At 40.8% G+C, this 14,788-nt stretch overlaps 1 protein-coding gene across 7 annotated transcripts in view; it reads left to right on the plus strand.

Annotated features, from left to right (window-relative positions):
* METTL15 (methyltransferase 15, mitochondrial 12S rRNA N4-cytidine) overlaps positions 1–8,624 on the plus strand; it is a 410,148-nt gene extending 401,524 nt beyond the window's left edge. For all 7 annotated transcript variants that reach the window (XM_073658075.1, XM_073658073.1, XM_073658071.1 and 4 more), the window contains one exon: positions 392–8,624. In XM_073658075.1, coding sequence (XP_073514176.1) covers positions 392–834 — 443 coding nt within the window. In that variant the 3' untranslated portion in view covers positions 835–8,624. The remainder of the gene's footprint in view (positions 1–391) is intronic.
* The last annotated feature ends 6,164 nt before the right edge of the window (positions 8,625–14,788 follow it).

Raw genomic sequence — 14,788 nt, forward strand, 5'->3', positions numbered from 1 at the left:
AATACTCAGACCTCAAATCCAGCCTGTATTACTGGAATGACACTCCAACATTAGGATAATCTGAAACTTGAATCTGGCTGCAAACTGCATATCATGTTGTCTGATAGTAAATTATGGAATGAAGATTGCAACCTGGAACTGTCATTTTAGTAATTTTTCCATACCCAAAGGTGTCCATAACCATTAAATGTAAGGCCTAACCAAAACTGTCACACCCGATCTACTTTTGGGACTATGCAAATTTCATTATAAATAGTGAACTCAAGTTTGAAATGTTATTTACCTGGATAATAGATACACTTAACAGACCAAGATGCCAAAGAAAATGTATATTTTGGTATCTAAAAGGATTCAAAGCTTTTGATTGTATTTTCTACATTTTGTTTTTCAGGTGTTTGCCTTTATAATCGTAAAGATCTTCTTCAGCGTCCAGCACATGTGGCAACCAAAACATTTCAAGCTCTTCGTATCTTTGTGAATGATGAACTGAACGAACTCCATGCAGGACTCCAGGCAGCTCAGAAGATTCTTAGACCAGGAGGGAGACTTGTTGCCATTTCATTTCATTCCTTAGAAGACCGAATAGTTAAGAGATTTCTGTGTGGAATCCGCATGGACGAAAAGCCAAATCTAAGTGCTAGGCATAGAATTAGACAAGGCAATAGGGAATGTACAGAAGCAGATGATGATGATGATGATGAACAGTTCCCAAATCTTCAGCATAATCAAGCATGGAAAATTCTACAACGAAAGGTTCTTACACCTGAGTTCCAGGATGTTCTTGAAAATCCACGAGGAAGGTCTGCAAAACTTAGAGCTGCTATAAAAATATAAAAAAGAGATTGTCCTGGATTAAGTTTTGAGTACAGGCTTGTAGACATTAAAAAAACAACAAGCACAGCTGTGCTCGCTCTCCCCAAGTCCAGCACTGCGCTCCGCAACTGCCCTAGTCTTTATTTAGAGGTGATGTCCCGACAACAGCAAATCAGTTCTATGTCTCATAGATGATGGCTGTGTAGACAGAATGACCAACTGAGACCAGTGATTGGCTGCAATGGCTACATACACTGTCGTTATGACATCACTTCTGCAGCCTGTCAGCAAAGACCGTGGCGGCGGCAGAGAGGTAGTGTGAATATAGCTTTAATATTTTCTATGTATGCAAGCCAGTACTGAACTAAAAATTAATCCCAGAAAACCAACTTACATTTTTTTTTCAGTTTTGTTGTTTTTGTCAAAATTATGTATTTAACATAGAATTTATTTACTTTTGTATTTACTGCTCTTGAGAAATAAAGACATGAGATAATTATAGACAAAAAGAATTATCCAATCTAATTCATCTGTCAGCACCATAGACTTTGACCTGAGCAGGAGTGTCCTTGCTTGGAGTGAAGTCTGTCAGTGGCTTAAAGAGGTTCAGTGCTTTAGGATGGTTTCACAAAGCATGTTTATGGAAAACAATACTCCAGATTTTAATGTTTTTGAGCTGAAGACAGAAGTGTATTAAAAAGAAATAGAACAATTTGCATTATTCTACTCCTCTCTATACAGTCTAAAGGATGACTCTTCTACTCCACAACCCAACTGTAATTAAATTAACCAATTCCTCACTAATATTAGTCTTTTCCAACTCAATTTAGAACAAATTAATCAGTTAAACTCCCCTTTTACCACAGATGAAATAAGTTAAACAATCCAAAAATTAAAGGAAAATAAGTCACCTGGCCCAGACGGCTTACATGATGAATATTATAAGATATTTAGTCAACATCTCTCTTTTTCATTAACTTCCATGTTCAACCATGCAGTCAACGAGACTTCTTTTCCCAAAGAATCTCTCCAAGCAACTATAGTAGTGATTCCCAAACAAGGCAGCGATCCCTCAGAAGTATCGAGCTATAGGCCTATCTCATTGCTAAATTCAGATTTAAAGATCTATGCTAAAGCGATTGCCCAGAGACTGCTCAAAGTTCTGCCAGGACTTATACATTCAGACCAGGTTGGCTTTGTTAAGGGAAGGCAGGCTTCGGATGGAACGAGAAGAATTTTGAATTTGTTATCATCCATAGAGGAAAGGAGATCCCCCTCAATTCTATTATCACTGGACGCCGAAAAGGCATTTGACCGTATAAACTGGAACTAAAAGTTTGCCACCCTTGAAACATTTGGATTTCAAGGGCAAATTCTAACAGCTATTTCTGCTTTATACTCCTTCCCTTCAGCAAAAGTCTCTGTTAATAATCATTTTTTCTAATTGCTTCTCCATATCCAATGGTACTCTCCAGGGGTACCCATTATACCCATTACACTTCACCTTGATAATGGAGCCTTTTGCTGAATCTATTAGGTGTAATCATTTAATAAGGGGTATTGTTGCAAATTCAAGACAGCATAAAATAGGGCTCTTTGCAGATGATACACTAATTACAATTTCAGATCCTATAAATTCATAACGAGCAGTATCCTCAGTGATTGAGTCCTTTTCATTGGTTTCTCATTATAAAGTAAATATAAAGAAATCAAAAATACTGTTTTTTTTCCATAGATTCCAGTCTAAAGAAATCCCTAAAAAATGAATTTCCTTACTCATGGAAGAAATTTAGTATTCCTTATTTGGGGATAAAAATTACTAATCCAAGCTACAAAATCTTAGATGAAAATCTACATAATATTCAGAAATCCATACAAGATAACCTTGACAACTTTGATAAATCCGATACGTCTTGGTTAGGTAGGATTGTTCTTTTTAAAATGATGATCCTTCCTAAACTTCAATATTTCGTACTATCCCTATCCAAATCCCTGACCATTGGATTAATAAACTGCATAAACAATTATCCAATTTTACATGGAAATCTAAACCCACTAGGATCTCAAAGCTTTCACTGTTTAAACATAAGAAAAATGGTGGAATCGGCCTACCCAATATCTATGCCTACCATGCTTCTAATATCATTCTTCAAAGTAGATACTGGTTCCTTGAGTCCGACAAATCTGCCTGGATGGAACTTGAGAAAGCTTCTAATAATAATTCCTCTTTATCATCATTGATAATATCCCATTCTTCCTTTACCTAACCACTCTTTGATTAAATCTACTATCTCTCTTTGGAAAAAGCTGTATTGTATCTCAAAAACTAATAAATGTAACATTAATCCCAACAAACTTCCTATCTCAATTTTTCATACAGCTCTACCAAATTTTCCATGTAAAAAATGTGAAAAATTTGGAATTCTAGACAGTTCTTCACTTATAACGGGGCCTAAATTAGACTCCATTATAAACTTTCAGTCATTAAAAACCCTATACAATCTTCCTGATGAAGAATTCTATAATTTTCTAGACTTAAGGAAGTATATTAGAAATAAATTCTCTTTACCTTTGACCCTTTCAAGAGAACTTGTTACTCTTTTAGAGAATCCTATGAATAACTCAATTTGGAATATGAAGAATATCTACTTAATTTTTAATTCTGATGTCTCATTTGAAAAACTGAATTATATGTGGAGATGGGAAAAATATCTAAATAATCATATCTTCCTAGATAAATGGAATAAAGCGGTGGAACTAGCGTACAAATCTTCTATTTAAATTGTATCTAGGTGGTTCTACACTCCCGCTTGACTTAACCCCTTCAAAGCCCAAGACGTATTAGTATGTATCTGCGCCCTGGGCTTTAAGAGCCTGATACGTATTAATACATCATTGCTGATTGTCACAGCTGACACCCGGTGCTATGTGCAGGGAGCAGTCCCGCACCGCTCCCGGCACATTAATCCCCTCAATGCTGCGATCGAAGTCGATCGCAGCATTGCGGTGGCAAGGGGAGGTGATCGCAATACTCACCTCCTCTTCCGGCCACCAGCGCTGTCTGCCGCGGCTTCCTGGATGTTGCCATGACGATCTGACGTCATCATGACAACATCCGTGTCACCAGACAGCAGGAAGATTCTTTGGTCATGCGCAGTGCATGACCAAACTATCTTCTCCCTGTGCAGCACTGACAGCCTGTATAGCACAGGGATGGTGCTGCATTCCTGTGCTATACAGGCGATCAGAATAAAAAAAAGTGAAAGTCCCAGAGTGGGACACAGACTAAAAGTCCAAAAAGTGTTAAAACATGAAAAAAAAAAAAGAAGCAAAAAACAATGCTTTATCATCATATCACCAAACAAAAAATGAAATAAAACGCGATCAAAAAGACGAATATAAATAAAAATGGTACCACTGAAAACGTCATCTTGTCCCGCAAAAAACAAGGCACCAAACAGCTCCAGCGGCCGAAAAATAAAAAAGTTCTAGCCCTCAGAATAAAGTGATGCAAAAATTTTTTTTCTATAAAATAGCTTTTATTGTGTAAAAGCGCCAAAACATAGAAAAACGATATAAATGTGGTACCGCTGTAAACGTACTGACCCAAAGAATAATGCTGCCTTATCAATTTTACCACACGTGGAACAGCATAAAAAAAAAACCATGAAAAAAATTCTGGAATTACTGGTTTTTGTTTATTCTGCCTCCCAAAAATCGGAATAGAAAACGATCAAAAAATGTCAAGTGCCTGAAAATGGCATCAATAAAAACGTCAACTCATCCCGTAAAAAACAAGCCATCACATGACTCTGTCGGCCAAAATATGGAAAAATTATAGCTCTCAAAATATGGCGATGCAAAAACTAGATTTTGCAAAAAAATGCGTCTTTTAGTGTGCGACAGCTGTCAATCATAAAAGCCCGATATGATTCTGGTATCGCTGTAATCGCACCGACCCGAAGAATAAAGTCATCTAATCACTTATACCGCACGAGGAACGGCGAAAAAATAAACTCTAGGGTTAGGGTTGTGCTAGGGTTAGGGTTGGGCTAGGGATTTTATTCAAAAGTAAAAAAAAAATAAAAAATGATGACGATATGGCGACTAGTGTTGAGCGGAAGTGCTCGCTACTTGAGTTTGCATCGGGTGCTCGGGTATGCACTGAGTATCGCGTGTGCTCAAGTGACATGCTCGAGTCTCTGCCCCATATGCTTCGTGGCCAAAAAACCTCACGGGGATTGCCTGCCATGCATGAGCGATCCCCGCATGTTTTTTTTTGGGTGTCTAATAACCATGAAACATGCGAGCAGGGACTCGAGCATATCACTCGAGCACCCGTGATACATGGTGCATACCCGTGTACCTGATGAAAACTCAAGTAGCGAGCACTTGCGCTCAAGACTAATGACAACTTATTCAATATGATAACCTAATGTTATCAAATTCTGTGTCATACCTCTGGATTCAAAATGTTCACTATACCCCTTGATAAAATCCTTGAGGGGTGTAGTTTCCAAAATGGGGTCACTTGTGGGGGGTTTCCACTGTTTAGGCACATCAGGGGCTCTCCAAACGCAACATGACATCTGCTCTCAATTCCAGCCAATTTTGCGTTCAAAAAGTCACACAGTGCTCCTTCCCTTCTGAACTCTGCCGTGCGCCCAAACACTGTATTTTCCCCACATATGGGGTATTGGAGTACTCAGGAGAAATTGCACAAAAGTTTTTGGGGTCCATTTTCTCCTCTTACCCTTGTGAAAATAAAAAAATTGGGGCTAGAACATTATTTTTGTGGAAAAAGTTAGATTTTTTCTATTTACACGGCTCCATGTTATAAACTTCTGCAAAGCACTTGGGGGTTCAGGGTGCTCACCACACATCTAGATAAGTTCCATGAGGGGTCTAGTTTCCAAAATGGTGTCACTTGTGGGGTTTTTCCACTGTTTAGGCACATCAGGGGCACATCCGCTAAGTATTCAAGTAAATTTTACATTCAAAAAGTCAAATGGCGCTCCTTCCCTTCTGAACCCTGCCGTGTAGCCCAAACAGTGGTTTTCCCCCACATGTGGGGTATATGCTTATTCAGGAGAAATTGCACCACAAACTGCATGGTGCAATTTCTCCTCTTACCCTTACGAAAATGCAAAATTGGGAGCTGAAAAACATTTTTTGTGGGAAAAATGTGAAAATTTTAATTTCTACGGCTCAATTTTATAAACTTCTGTGAAGCACCTGGGGGTTCAAGGTGCTCACCACACATCTAGATAAGTTCCCTGAGGGGTCTAGTTTCCAAAATGGTGTCACTTGTGGGGGGTTTCCACTGTTTAGGCACATCAGGGGCTCCCCAAACGCAACATGGTGTCCGCTAATTATTCAAGCAAATTTTACATTCAAAAAGTCAAATGCCGCTCCTTCCCTTCCGAACCCTGCCGTGCACCCAAACAGTGGTTTCCTCCCCCATATGGGGTATCAGTTTACTCAGGAGAAATTGCACAACAAATTTTTGGGTCCATTTTTTCCTGTTACCCCTGAGAAAATAAAAAAAATTGGGTCTAAAGTAGCATTTTTGTGAAAAAAGTTAAATGTTAATTTTTTTCTTCCGCATTCCAAAAATTCCTGTGAAGCACCTGAAGGGTTAATAAAGTTCTTGAATGTGGTTTTGAGCACCTTGAGGGGTGCAGTTTTTAGAATGGTGTCAATTTTGGGTATTTTCTGTCATAAAGACCCCTCAAAGTAACTTCAAATGTGATGTGGTCCCTAAAAAAATGGTTTTGTAAATTTTGTTGGAAAAATGAGAAATCGCTGGTCATCTTTTAACCCTTATAGCTCCCTAATAAAAAAAAAAAAATTGTTCCAAAATTGTGCTGATATAAAGTAGACATGTGGGAAATGTTATTTATTAACTATTTTGTGTGACATATCTCTCTGATTTAAGTGCATAAAAATTCAAATTTTGAAAATTGCAAAATTTTCACCAAATTTCCGTTGTTTTCACATATAAACGCAAGTGATATCGAAGAAATTTTACCACAATCATGAAGTACAATATGTCACGAAAAAAACAATCTCAGAATCAGGGGGATCCGTTGAAGCGTTCCTGAGTAATTACCTCATAAAGTGACAGTGGTCAGAATTGTAAAAATTTGCCTGGTCATTAACGTGCAAACCACCCTCGGGAGTAAAGGGGTTAAGAACGTATTTCCTGATCAATCTGATTTGTGCTGGAGGAATTGTGGTCAAAGGGGCAATCTTCTTCACATATTCTGGGAATGTCCAAAACTTTCGATACTTAGGAGAGATGTCTCTTTACTATTGAATAAAATCAATGAGTCTCCTGTAAAAAAATCTCCTCAATTGGTTCTCCTTTTTCTGGAAGCAGAAGACCTCCCTCAAAAAATTAGACAAGTTTCTTTACATATTTTTTCTGTTATAAAAACGTGTATTGCGTCAAAATGGAAATCGATGGATATTCCCTCTATTTCCAACATAATATCAATTATGTTCTCCCATAACACCTTTGAAATCTCCTTAGCTTTAAGGAATAACTCTCTACCTAAATATAATTCCAAATGATCCTCTTGGAACGCAATTTTTCCTCCAAGCAAGAGAAGCCTCTCTATATGATGTTTTATTACGTTGCAGGAATTCTTTTAATCTATACTTCATTCTATGTTGTTTTTGCACTAGGTATGTTAACATTGAGGTGCAATTATGTTAAGATGATCTTCATTTCCTTTTTTTTTTTCTCTCTCTTCTTCTCTACTCTTTCTCCCTACCCCATTTTCTCTTTTCCTTTATTTGGTTGCCTTTCCTTTCCCTGCATCCCTTTAATGACCCCTTGTTCCCTATACTGTAAAAATCTCCTAATAAAAAGAATTTGAAAGACAAGAAATAGAAAATGAAAATAAAGGGCTTCTTCTTTTTGCTGGACACTATTCTGGATGTGGCTACAAAAATGCATAACAAACTGCATTTATTTTTTTATTTTAACGCTGGATTTGAAACCACCCTAAGAAGTTTTTTTTGTGTTAGGGGTAACTAGACAATAAGATGGTCACGGCAGCACCACCACAGGAGAAATTAAGCTTGGACAATTGTTAACATCAAAATTAATTACCAATAATATGTTTATTTTAATTTGCCATGACCTCCAGAAAGAGAAACCATCTTTGTAGCAATGTTGCTTTCTGGCCTGTTGAGCAAGAATTTCTTGATAGTCAAACCCCTTCAATACCAGACTTCTTACTTGACCCTGCAATGTTTCAACTGACAAAGCCATAATGTGAGTATTATGGCTCACCTGGTGAAGTAGACACACTAAACTCAAGGTCCAGGTGGGTACACAGGCGTCGGTGCAGCTGACAGGATGACATGTGAAGAGCGAGGACGAGACACCCTCAGAAATCTTGGGAACAGCAGGATGGATGTAGCAAAGTCATCAGGGCAGCAAGGACAGCAGCCAGTAACATTGTGTGCACAGGAGCGGGAGAATAGCGAACTTAAGTCTTGAATAACAATCGAAAGCCACAGGTGTGTGTCCTAATTGGCTTTAAAAGGCCTAAGTAGATTATAATCACACACTGGGCAACCTGCAAAGCCCGACATGAACCACAGTGGACTGAGGAGATTGGAGGAGATTCCAGACCCAGAACAGGTGTGTAATAGTGAGGACATCCATATCTACTGATCCATCAAACTGGAAGGACCAGCCCCCGACACAACAAAATACCTATCACATCAGAGTCCAAATGTCTAATGGATACCAACTCATTGCAGCTTTAAAACTACCAGATTTTTCAGACTGAGATGCACCTAGGCTTTAGAGGAGGAAAATAGAAAAAAAAAATTGAAGCAAAAAATGTGGTCATAATGCATTGTTATGGGGGGGGGGGGGATTTCTGCTTCTGACACTGTTATAGGGGTAATGTCCCCCAATTCTGTACTAATATCCCCCATCCTGGTATTTATGGCCTCCCTTCCTGTTATACGTGGCCCCCATCCCAATCCTGGTATACATGGCACCCCCATCCCCATTCTGGTATGCATGGCACCTTCAAACTAGTATGTATGGCACCCCCATCCTGGTATGCATGGTACCTTCATACTGGTATGCATGGCTCCCCCATTCCCATCCTGGTATGCATGGCACCCCCATCCCCATCCTGATATGCATGGCCCCCTCATCATGCTGCGCACATAAAAAAATAAAGGATTCTACTCACCTTCCCTCTGCTCCGTTGCTGCGTCCTGTTCTGATGTCAGCTGCTGATCTCACAGTGTACCCAGCGCATGACGTCACTGCCATGCGCCCTCACATGCTGTGGTCAGCTGCCGGAATATTCTCTGCTATGGGCGTGGGAGCAGTGAACATTCATTCTCCTTATTAGCAGCACAGTGTTAGCCGCAACCGCCGGCTCCTGCAGCGGCTGGGCCATCACGTGTGCCTGCTATTAAAGAATGAAAGAATATTCACTGCTGTCCACTCCCATGGGCATGGGGAACAGCCAATATTATTATTATTATTTATTATTATAGCGCTATTTATTCCATGGTGCTTTACATGTGAAAAAGGGGTATAATACAAGAACAATTACAATAATCTTGAACACAATGTGACAGCGACTGGTACAGGAGGAGCGAGGACCCTGCCCGTGAGGGCTCACAATCTACAAGGGATGGGTGAGGATACAGTAGGTGAGGGTAGAGCTGGTCGTGCAGCGGTATGGTGGAGCGGTGGTTACGGCAGGTTGTAGGCTTGTCGGAAGAGGTGGGTCTTCAGGTTCCTTTTGAAGGTTTCTATGGTAGGCGAGAGTCTGATACTTTGGGGTAGAGAGTTCCAGAGTAGGGGGGAAGCACGGGAGAAATCTTGTATGCGATTGTGGGAGGAGGAGATAAGAGGGGAGTAGAGAAGGAGATCTTGTGAGGATCGGAGGTTGCATGCGGGTATGTAACGGGAGACTAGGTCAGAGATATATGGAGGAGACAGGTTGTGAATGGCTTTGTATGTCATGGTTAGGGTTTTGAACTGGAGTCTCTGAGCAATGGGGAGCCAGTGAAGAGATTGACAGAGAGAAGAGGCCGGGGAATAGCGGGGGGACAGGTTGATTAGTCGAGCAGCAGAGTTTAGGATAGATTGGACGGGTGCGAGAGTGTTAGAGGGGAGGCCACAGAGCAGGAGGTTGCAGTAGTCAAGGCGGGAGATGATGAGGGCGTGCACTAGTGTTTTTGCAGATTCATGGTTGAGGAATGTGTGGATCCGGGAGATATTTTTGAGTTGGAGTCGGCAGGAAATGGAAAGGGCTTGGATATGTGGTTTGAAGGAGAGTTCAGAGTCCAGGGTTACCCCAAGGCAGCGAGCTTGAGGGACTGGGGAGAGTGGGCAGCCATTGACATTGATAGATAGGTCAGTTGGAGGGGTTGAATGAGATGGAGGAAAGATGATGAATTCTGTTTTGTCCATGTTAAGTTTTAGAAATCTGGCAGAGAAGAAGGATGAAATAGCAGACAGACATTGTGGGATTTTGGTTAGTAAGGAGGTGATATCGGGTCCAGAGAGGCATATCTGTGTGTCATCAGCATAGAGGTGATAATGAAAGCCGTGAGACTCTATGAGCTGTCCCAGGCCGAAGGTGTAGATGGAGAAGAGCAGCGGTCCTAGAACTGAACCTTGGGGGACACTGACAGATAGGGGGCGAGATGAGGAGGTGGTGTGTGAGTGGGAGACACTGAATGTCCGGTCTGTTAGGTATGAGGAGATCCAGGATAGGGCCAAGTCTGTGATGCCAATAGATGAGAGAGTCTGTAGTAAGAGGGAATGGTCCACTGTGTCAAAGGCAGATGACAGGTCTAGGAGGAGGAGGACAGAGTAGTGTCGCTTAGATTTGGCGGTTAGTAGGTCGTTGGTGACTTTAGTCAGTGCAGTTTCAGTAGTATGGTGCGGTCGGAAACCAGATTGTAGGCGGTCAAAGAGGGAGCAGGAGGAGAGGTGGGAGGACAGTTCAGAATGGACATGTTGTTCCAGTAGTTTTGAGGCATATGGGAGAAGTGATATAGGGCGATAGCTAGGCACAGAGGATGGGTCAAGGGAGGGCTTTTTGAGGATGGGTGTGATTGAGGCATGTTTGAAGCATGAGGGGAAGACACCAGTTGTTAGTGACAGCTTGAAGAGGTGGGCTAGGGCTGGGATGAAGATAGTGGTAAGGTTTGGTATGAGGTGGGATTGGGTCAAGTTTACAGGTGGTGAGGTGTGATTTGGAGAGTAAGGAGGAAAGTTGATCTTCAGAAATGGTGGAGAAGGTGGTTTTGGAGGAAGAGGGTTGAGTAGCTGTGGGGAGGGGCTGTGGGGGATTTAGGCGAAAGCTTTGTCTGATGGTGTCAATCTTCTGCTTGAAGAATGAGGCAAAGTCTTCGGCTGAAATAAGAGGAGAGGGAGGAGGCACTGGGGGACGGAGGAGAGAATTGAAGGTGTTGAATAGTTGTTTGGGGTTGTGAGACAGGGAGGATATGAGAGATGTGAAGTATGTTTGTTTTGCTGCAGTGAGTGTGGACTTGAAGGTAGTGAGGGACTGTTTGAATGCGATGAAGTGCTCATGGGAGTGGGACCTTTTCCATCTACGCTCAGCAACCCTGGAGGCCCGTCGCAGTTCTTTAGTTAGGCTGGTGTGCCAGGGTTGTCTGTTGATTGTGCGAGCCTTGGAATGTGTGAGGGGGGTGACCGAATCGAGAGCTGCAGCGGTTGTGATGTTGTATAAAGTGGCAGCAACATCTGCATCATGTAAGGAACTAATGTCTGTAAGAGGGAGGAGGGGTTCAGAGAGTGAGTGTAGGTCAAGGTGTTTGAGATTTCTGCAAGGGTATGCAAGTTTGTGGAGTGGGGATTGTTGCCCCGGGGAGGAGAGAGAAGAGAATGTGAGTAGGTTGTGGTCAGAAAGAGGGAGAGGTGAGTTAGAGAGGTTAGATAGGGAACAGAGGCGGGTGAAGATGAGGTCCAGTGTGTGGCCGTCTTTGTGGGTGGGTGTGGAAGACCACTGAGTAAGACCAAAGGAGGAAGTGAGGGATAGAAGCTTAGAGGCTGCTGAGAGGGAAGTGTCAATGGGGATGTTAAAGTCGCCCATGAGGAAAGTGGGGATGTCAACGGAGAGGAAATGAAGTAGCCAAGTGGTGAAGTGGTCAAAGAAATATTCATTTTCTTTAACAGTGGGCACAGTGTTAGCTGCAGCCGCCGGCTCCTGCCCCCTGTGACCTACTCGGCCGCTGCTGACGCTCCCCCCGATCCCCCAACACTCCCCACCATCCACAGCCGGACCATACATCCGGACTATAAGACGCACTCCCCACTTTGCTCCAAAATTTTGGAGGAAAAAAGTGCATCTTATAGTCTGAAAAATACGGTATCTGTTGTTTTCTTGAAGTTGTAATGCTTCAAAATGCGTAGAGAATAAACTGAATTTTTTCTGCATCTCCCTGGCAGGGAAAACGCATGCAGATTTTACATGTGTTTTTCCTGCCAGGTAGAAGCGTTTTTGCATGCATTTCTGCATATGGGTTGTAAAGAACCCTATTTTATTTAAATGCATTTGCTTTTTATTTATTTACAGCAGGGTTTATTTTCATTTTGCTTCTTGTAGGTTTTTCTGATTCATGGCCATTGTGAAACATGCACTTATGTGCTGCATGTATACCATTTTAAACCAAGCTCAAATTTTGTGTTTTTTTCTTAAGACATAATTAGCAGTTGCACCACATCAATGTAATCATTACCTTGTCAGCGTGCTTCCCTGTCCAGTTTAGTGCCCCTACGCAAGGGGAGTGTCTTGTCTTGTCGGCGTAATTTGCGGCAATTACGCTGCGTTTCCGCAAAATTAATGGACATGCTGAAGATTTTTCCGCAATGATAATCCACAGCTGAAATTTCCGCAGCATGTGCACAGCACATGCAGATTATCATTGGGGAACATGGCAGACCTTCTATCAAGCATTTTTTAAGCATTTCCGCGGCGGAATTGCCGCTGCAGAAACGCTTAAAAAACGCATAGTGGGCACACAGCCTGATTCTGGCTCCTTGATTGGATTTTCTCCAACAGTGCAGATCACCCACTATTTCCCTACTACTACCAGCTTTGAAACTAATCATTTGCCATTGGGGTCAATTTATTATGGGTTGATGTGCACGCAATGATAGGAAGGTTAAGGCTATGTTCACACGTTGCATTTTTGCTGCATTTTTTATGCGAACTTTAAGCTGTGTTTTACAGTACCAGCAATAGCTATGAGATTTCAGAAATCTCATGCACACACATTGTTTTTTTTCCTGACTGATTTTGAAAATTGCTGTGTCTGCAAAATGCAGCGTGTCACGTCTTTCAACGTTTTTGCAGCGTTTTTTCACCCGTAGAAAGCAATGAGTAATTGCAAAAATGCAGCAAAAATTGCAAGTATCTGGTTTTGCTGTGTTTTTGGTGCCAAAACCTTAAGTAAGCTGCAGCATCTTTTTTGGGGGGGCACTAAACTTGATCCGCAAGCACAAGAGACAATAAAAACGCAGCAAAAACTCAGCAAAACCTGCTTTTTTGAAGCTGCTTCTTTACTGCCAAGAGAGCAGGTATTGCCTGCGGAAAAAAAAATGCAGCAAAAACGCAACTTGTGAATATAGCCTTACAATGGAATTAAAAGTGGACACACGAAAATATTTCCTCTGGACACAAAGAATTGCAGTTGGACACTGTTGCAACCACCATGCACATCATAATCCAGCTAGTTTATTTACCATGTTTATTTAAGAGTTTTATTAGATTTTCTACTCTTTACCTGTGAAACATGAATAGTTTTCTTGATATTTAAGGTAAAAGTTAATAAAAAAAAATGGCATATAAAATAAAGTTGTATTATTTCTGGTAGACTTTATCTCAACAGCATACGTATACACAAATGTTTTCTTTCAAAGGCCACAGCCATACTATTTGTATTTGGTCAGTATTTTTTTTCTCAGGAGTGGGAGCCAAAATCAGGAGTGGGTGATAAATGCAGAATTGGTGCACTTGTTTCTATTATGATTTTTCTCTGATCCTCCTGAGAAAAAATACTGACTGAATACAGACCAAATACTGATAGTGGGGCCATGGCCTTAGTATGAAACTCTAACTTTGTTGCCTTTTCTAATCTACAGACTTGATGAACACTGGATATTATACCTCTAATCACACAGCCATTGAGATTGTTGCACGTCATTTATAACCTGAAAAAAAAGTTTGCTGAAATACAATAATATGTATATTCTTTACCATAAGCAACAGCTTAAGAAAAAATGAAATGTCAAAATATTTCAATATTGGAATCTTGCCAAGCATAAAAGCAAACACATTCACATTATATAGTACATTTGCATACTAGTTTTTAGGAAAAATGCATTTCTCGTTTACAATGAGTGAATACATTTTGATAGATGACATGTTTGTTAACTCAAGAAACATACTGTTGTAAAAATAATAAGAATGAATGAGAGAGTTTGTGAACAGAGCCACTGGACCCACAAATATTTTTCACGTATTTTTTCTTAATCACAACTCGACTCACAGTTTTTAAGAAATTCAAGAAAAATATTACTACGGTTATGCTTGCTATCATTTAAAGCGTGTTATACCACTGTGACCTCCACGTCTCTTCTGAGGGGCATTAAAAGCGTGTTGTTATACCACTCTGACCTTCACGTCTCTTCTGAGGGGCATTAAAAGCGTCTTGTTAAGCTACTGTGACCTCCACGTCTCTTCTGAGTGGCATTAAAACCGTCTTGTTATACCACTCTTAAGCACACAGTATCCACCGTAACCATATCTGTCTGAGATTTATAGCCCATGCCAACTGCTTCAACTCTTATTGTTTATTGTTTAACCTATATATTTGCAATATAATGCTACATAAAGCCTAAAAACAGTTTGAATGTATATCAAGTGCTTTTGTACAACATAAAAGTCTA

The sequence above is a fragment of the Phyllobates terribilis genome, unplaced genomic scaffold, assembly GCF_046119375.1.
Source record: "Phyllobates terribilis strain yellow unplaced genomic scaffold, ASM4611937v1 Scaffold_13__5_contigs__length_258822181, whole genome shotgun sequence".
Taxonomy (NCBI): Eukaryota; Metazoa; Chordata; class Amphibia; order Anura; family Dendrobatidae; genus Phyllobates; species Phyllobates terribilis.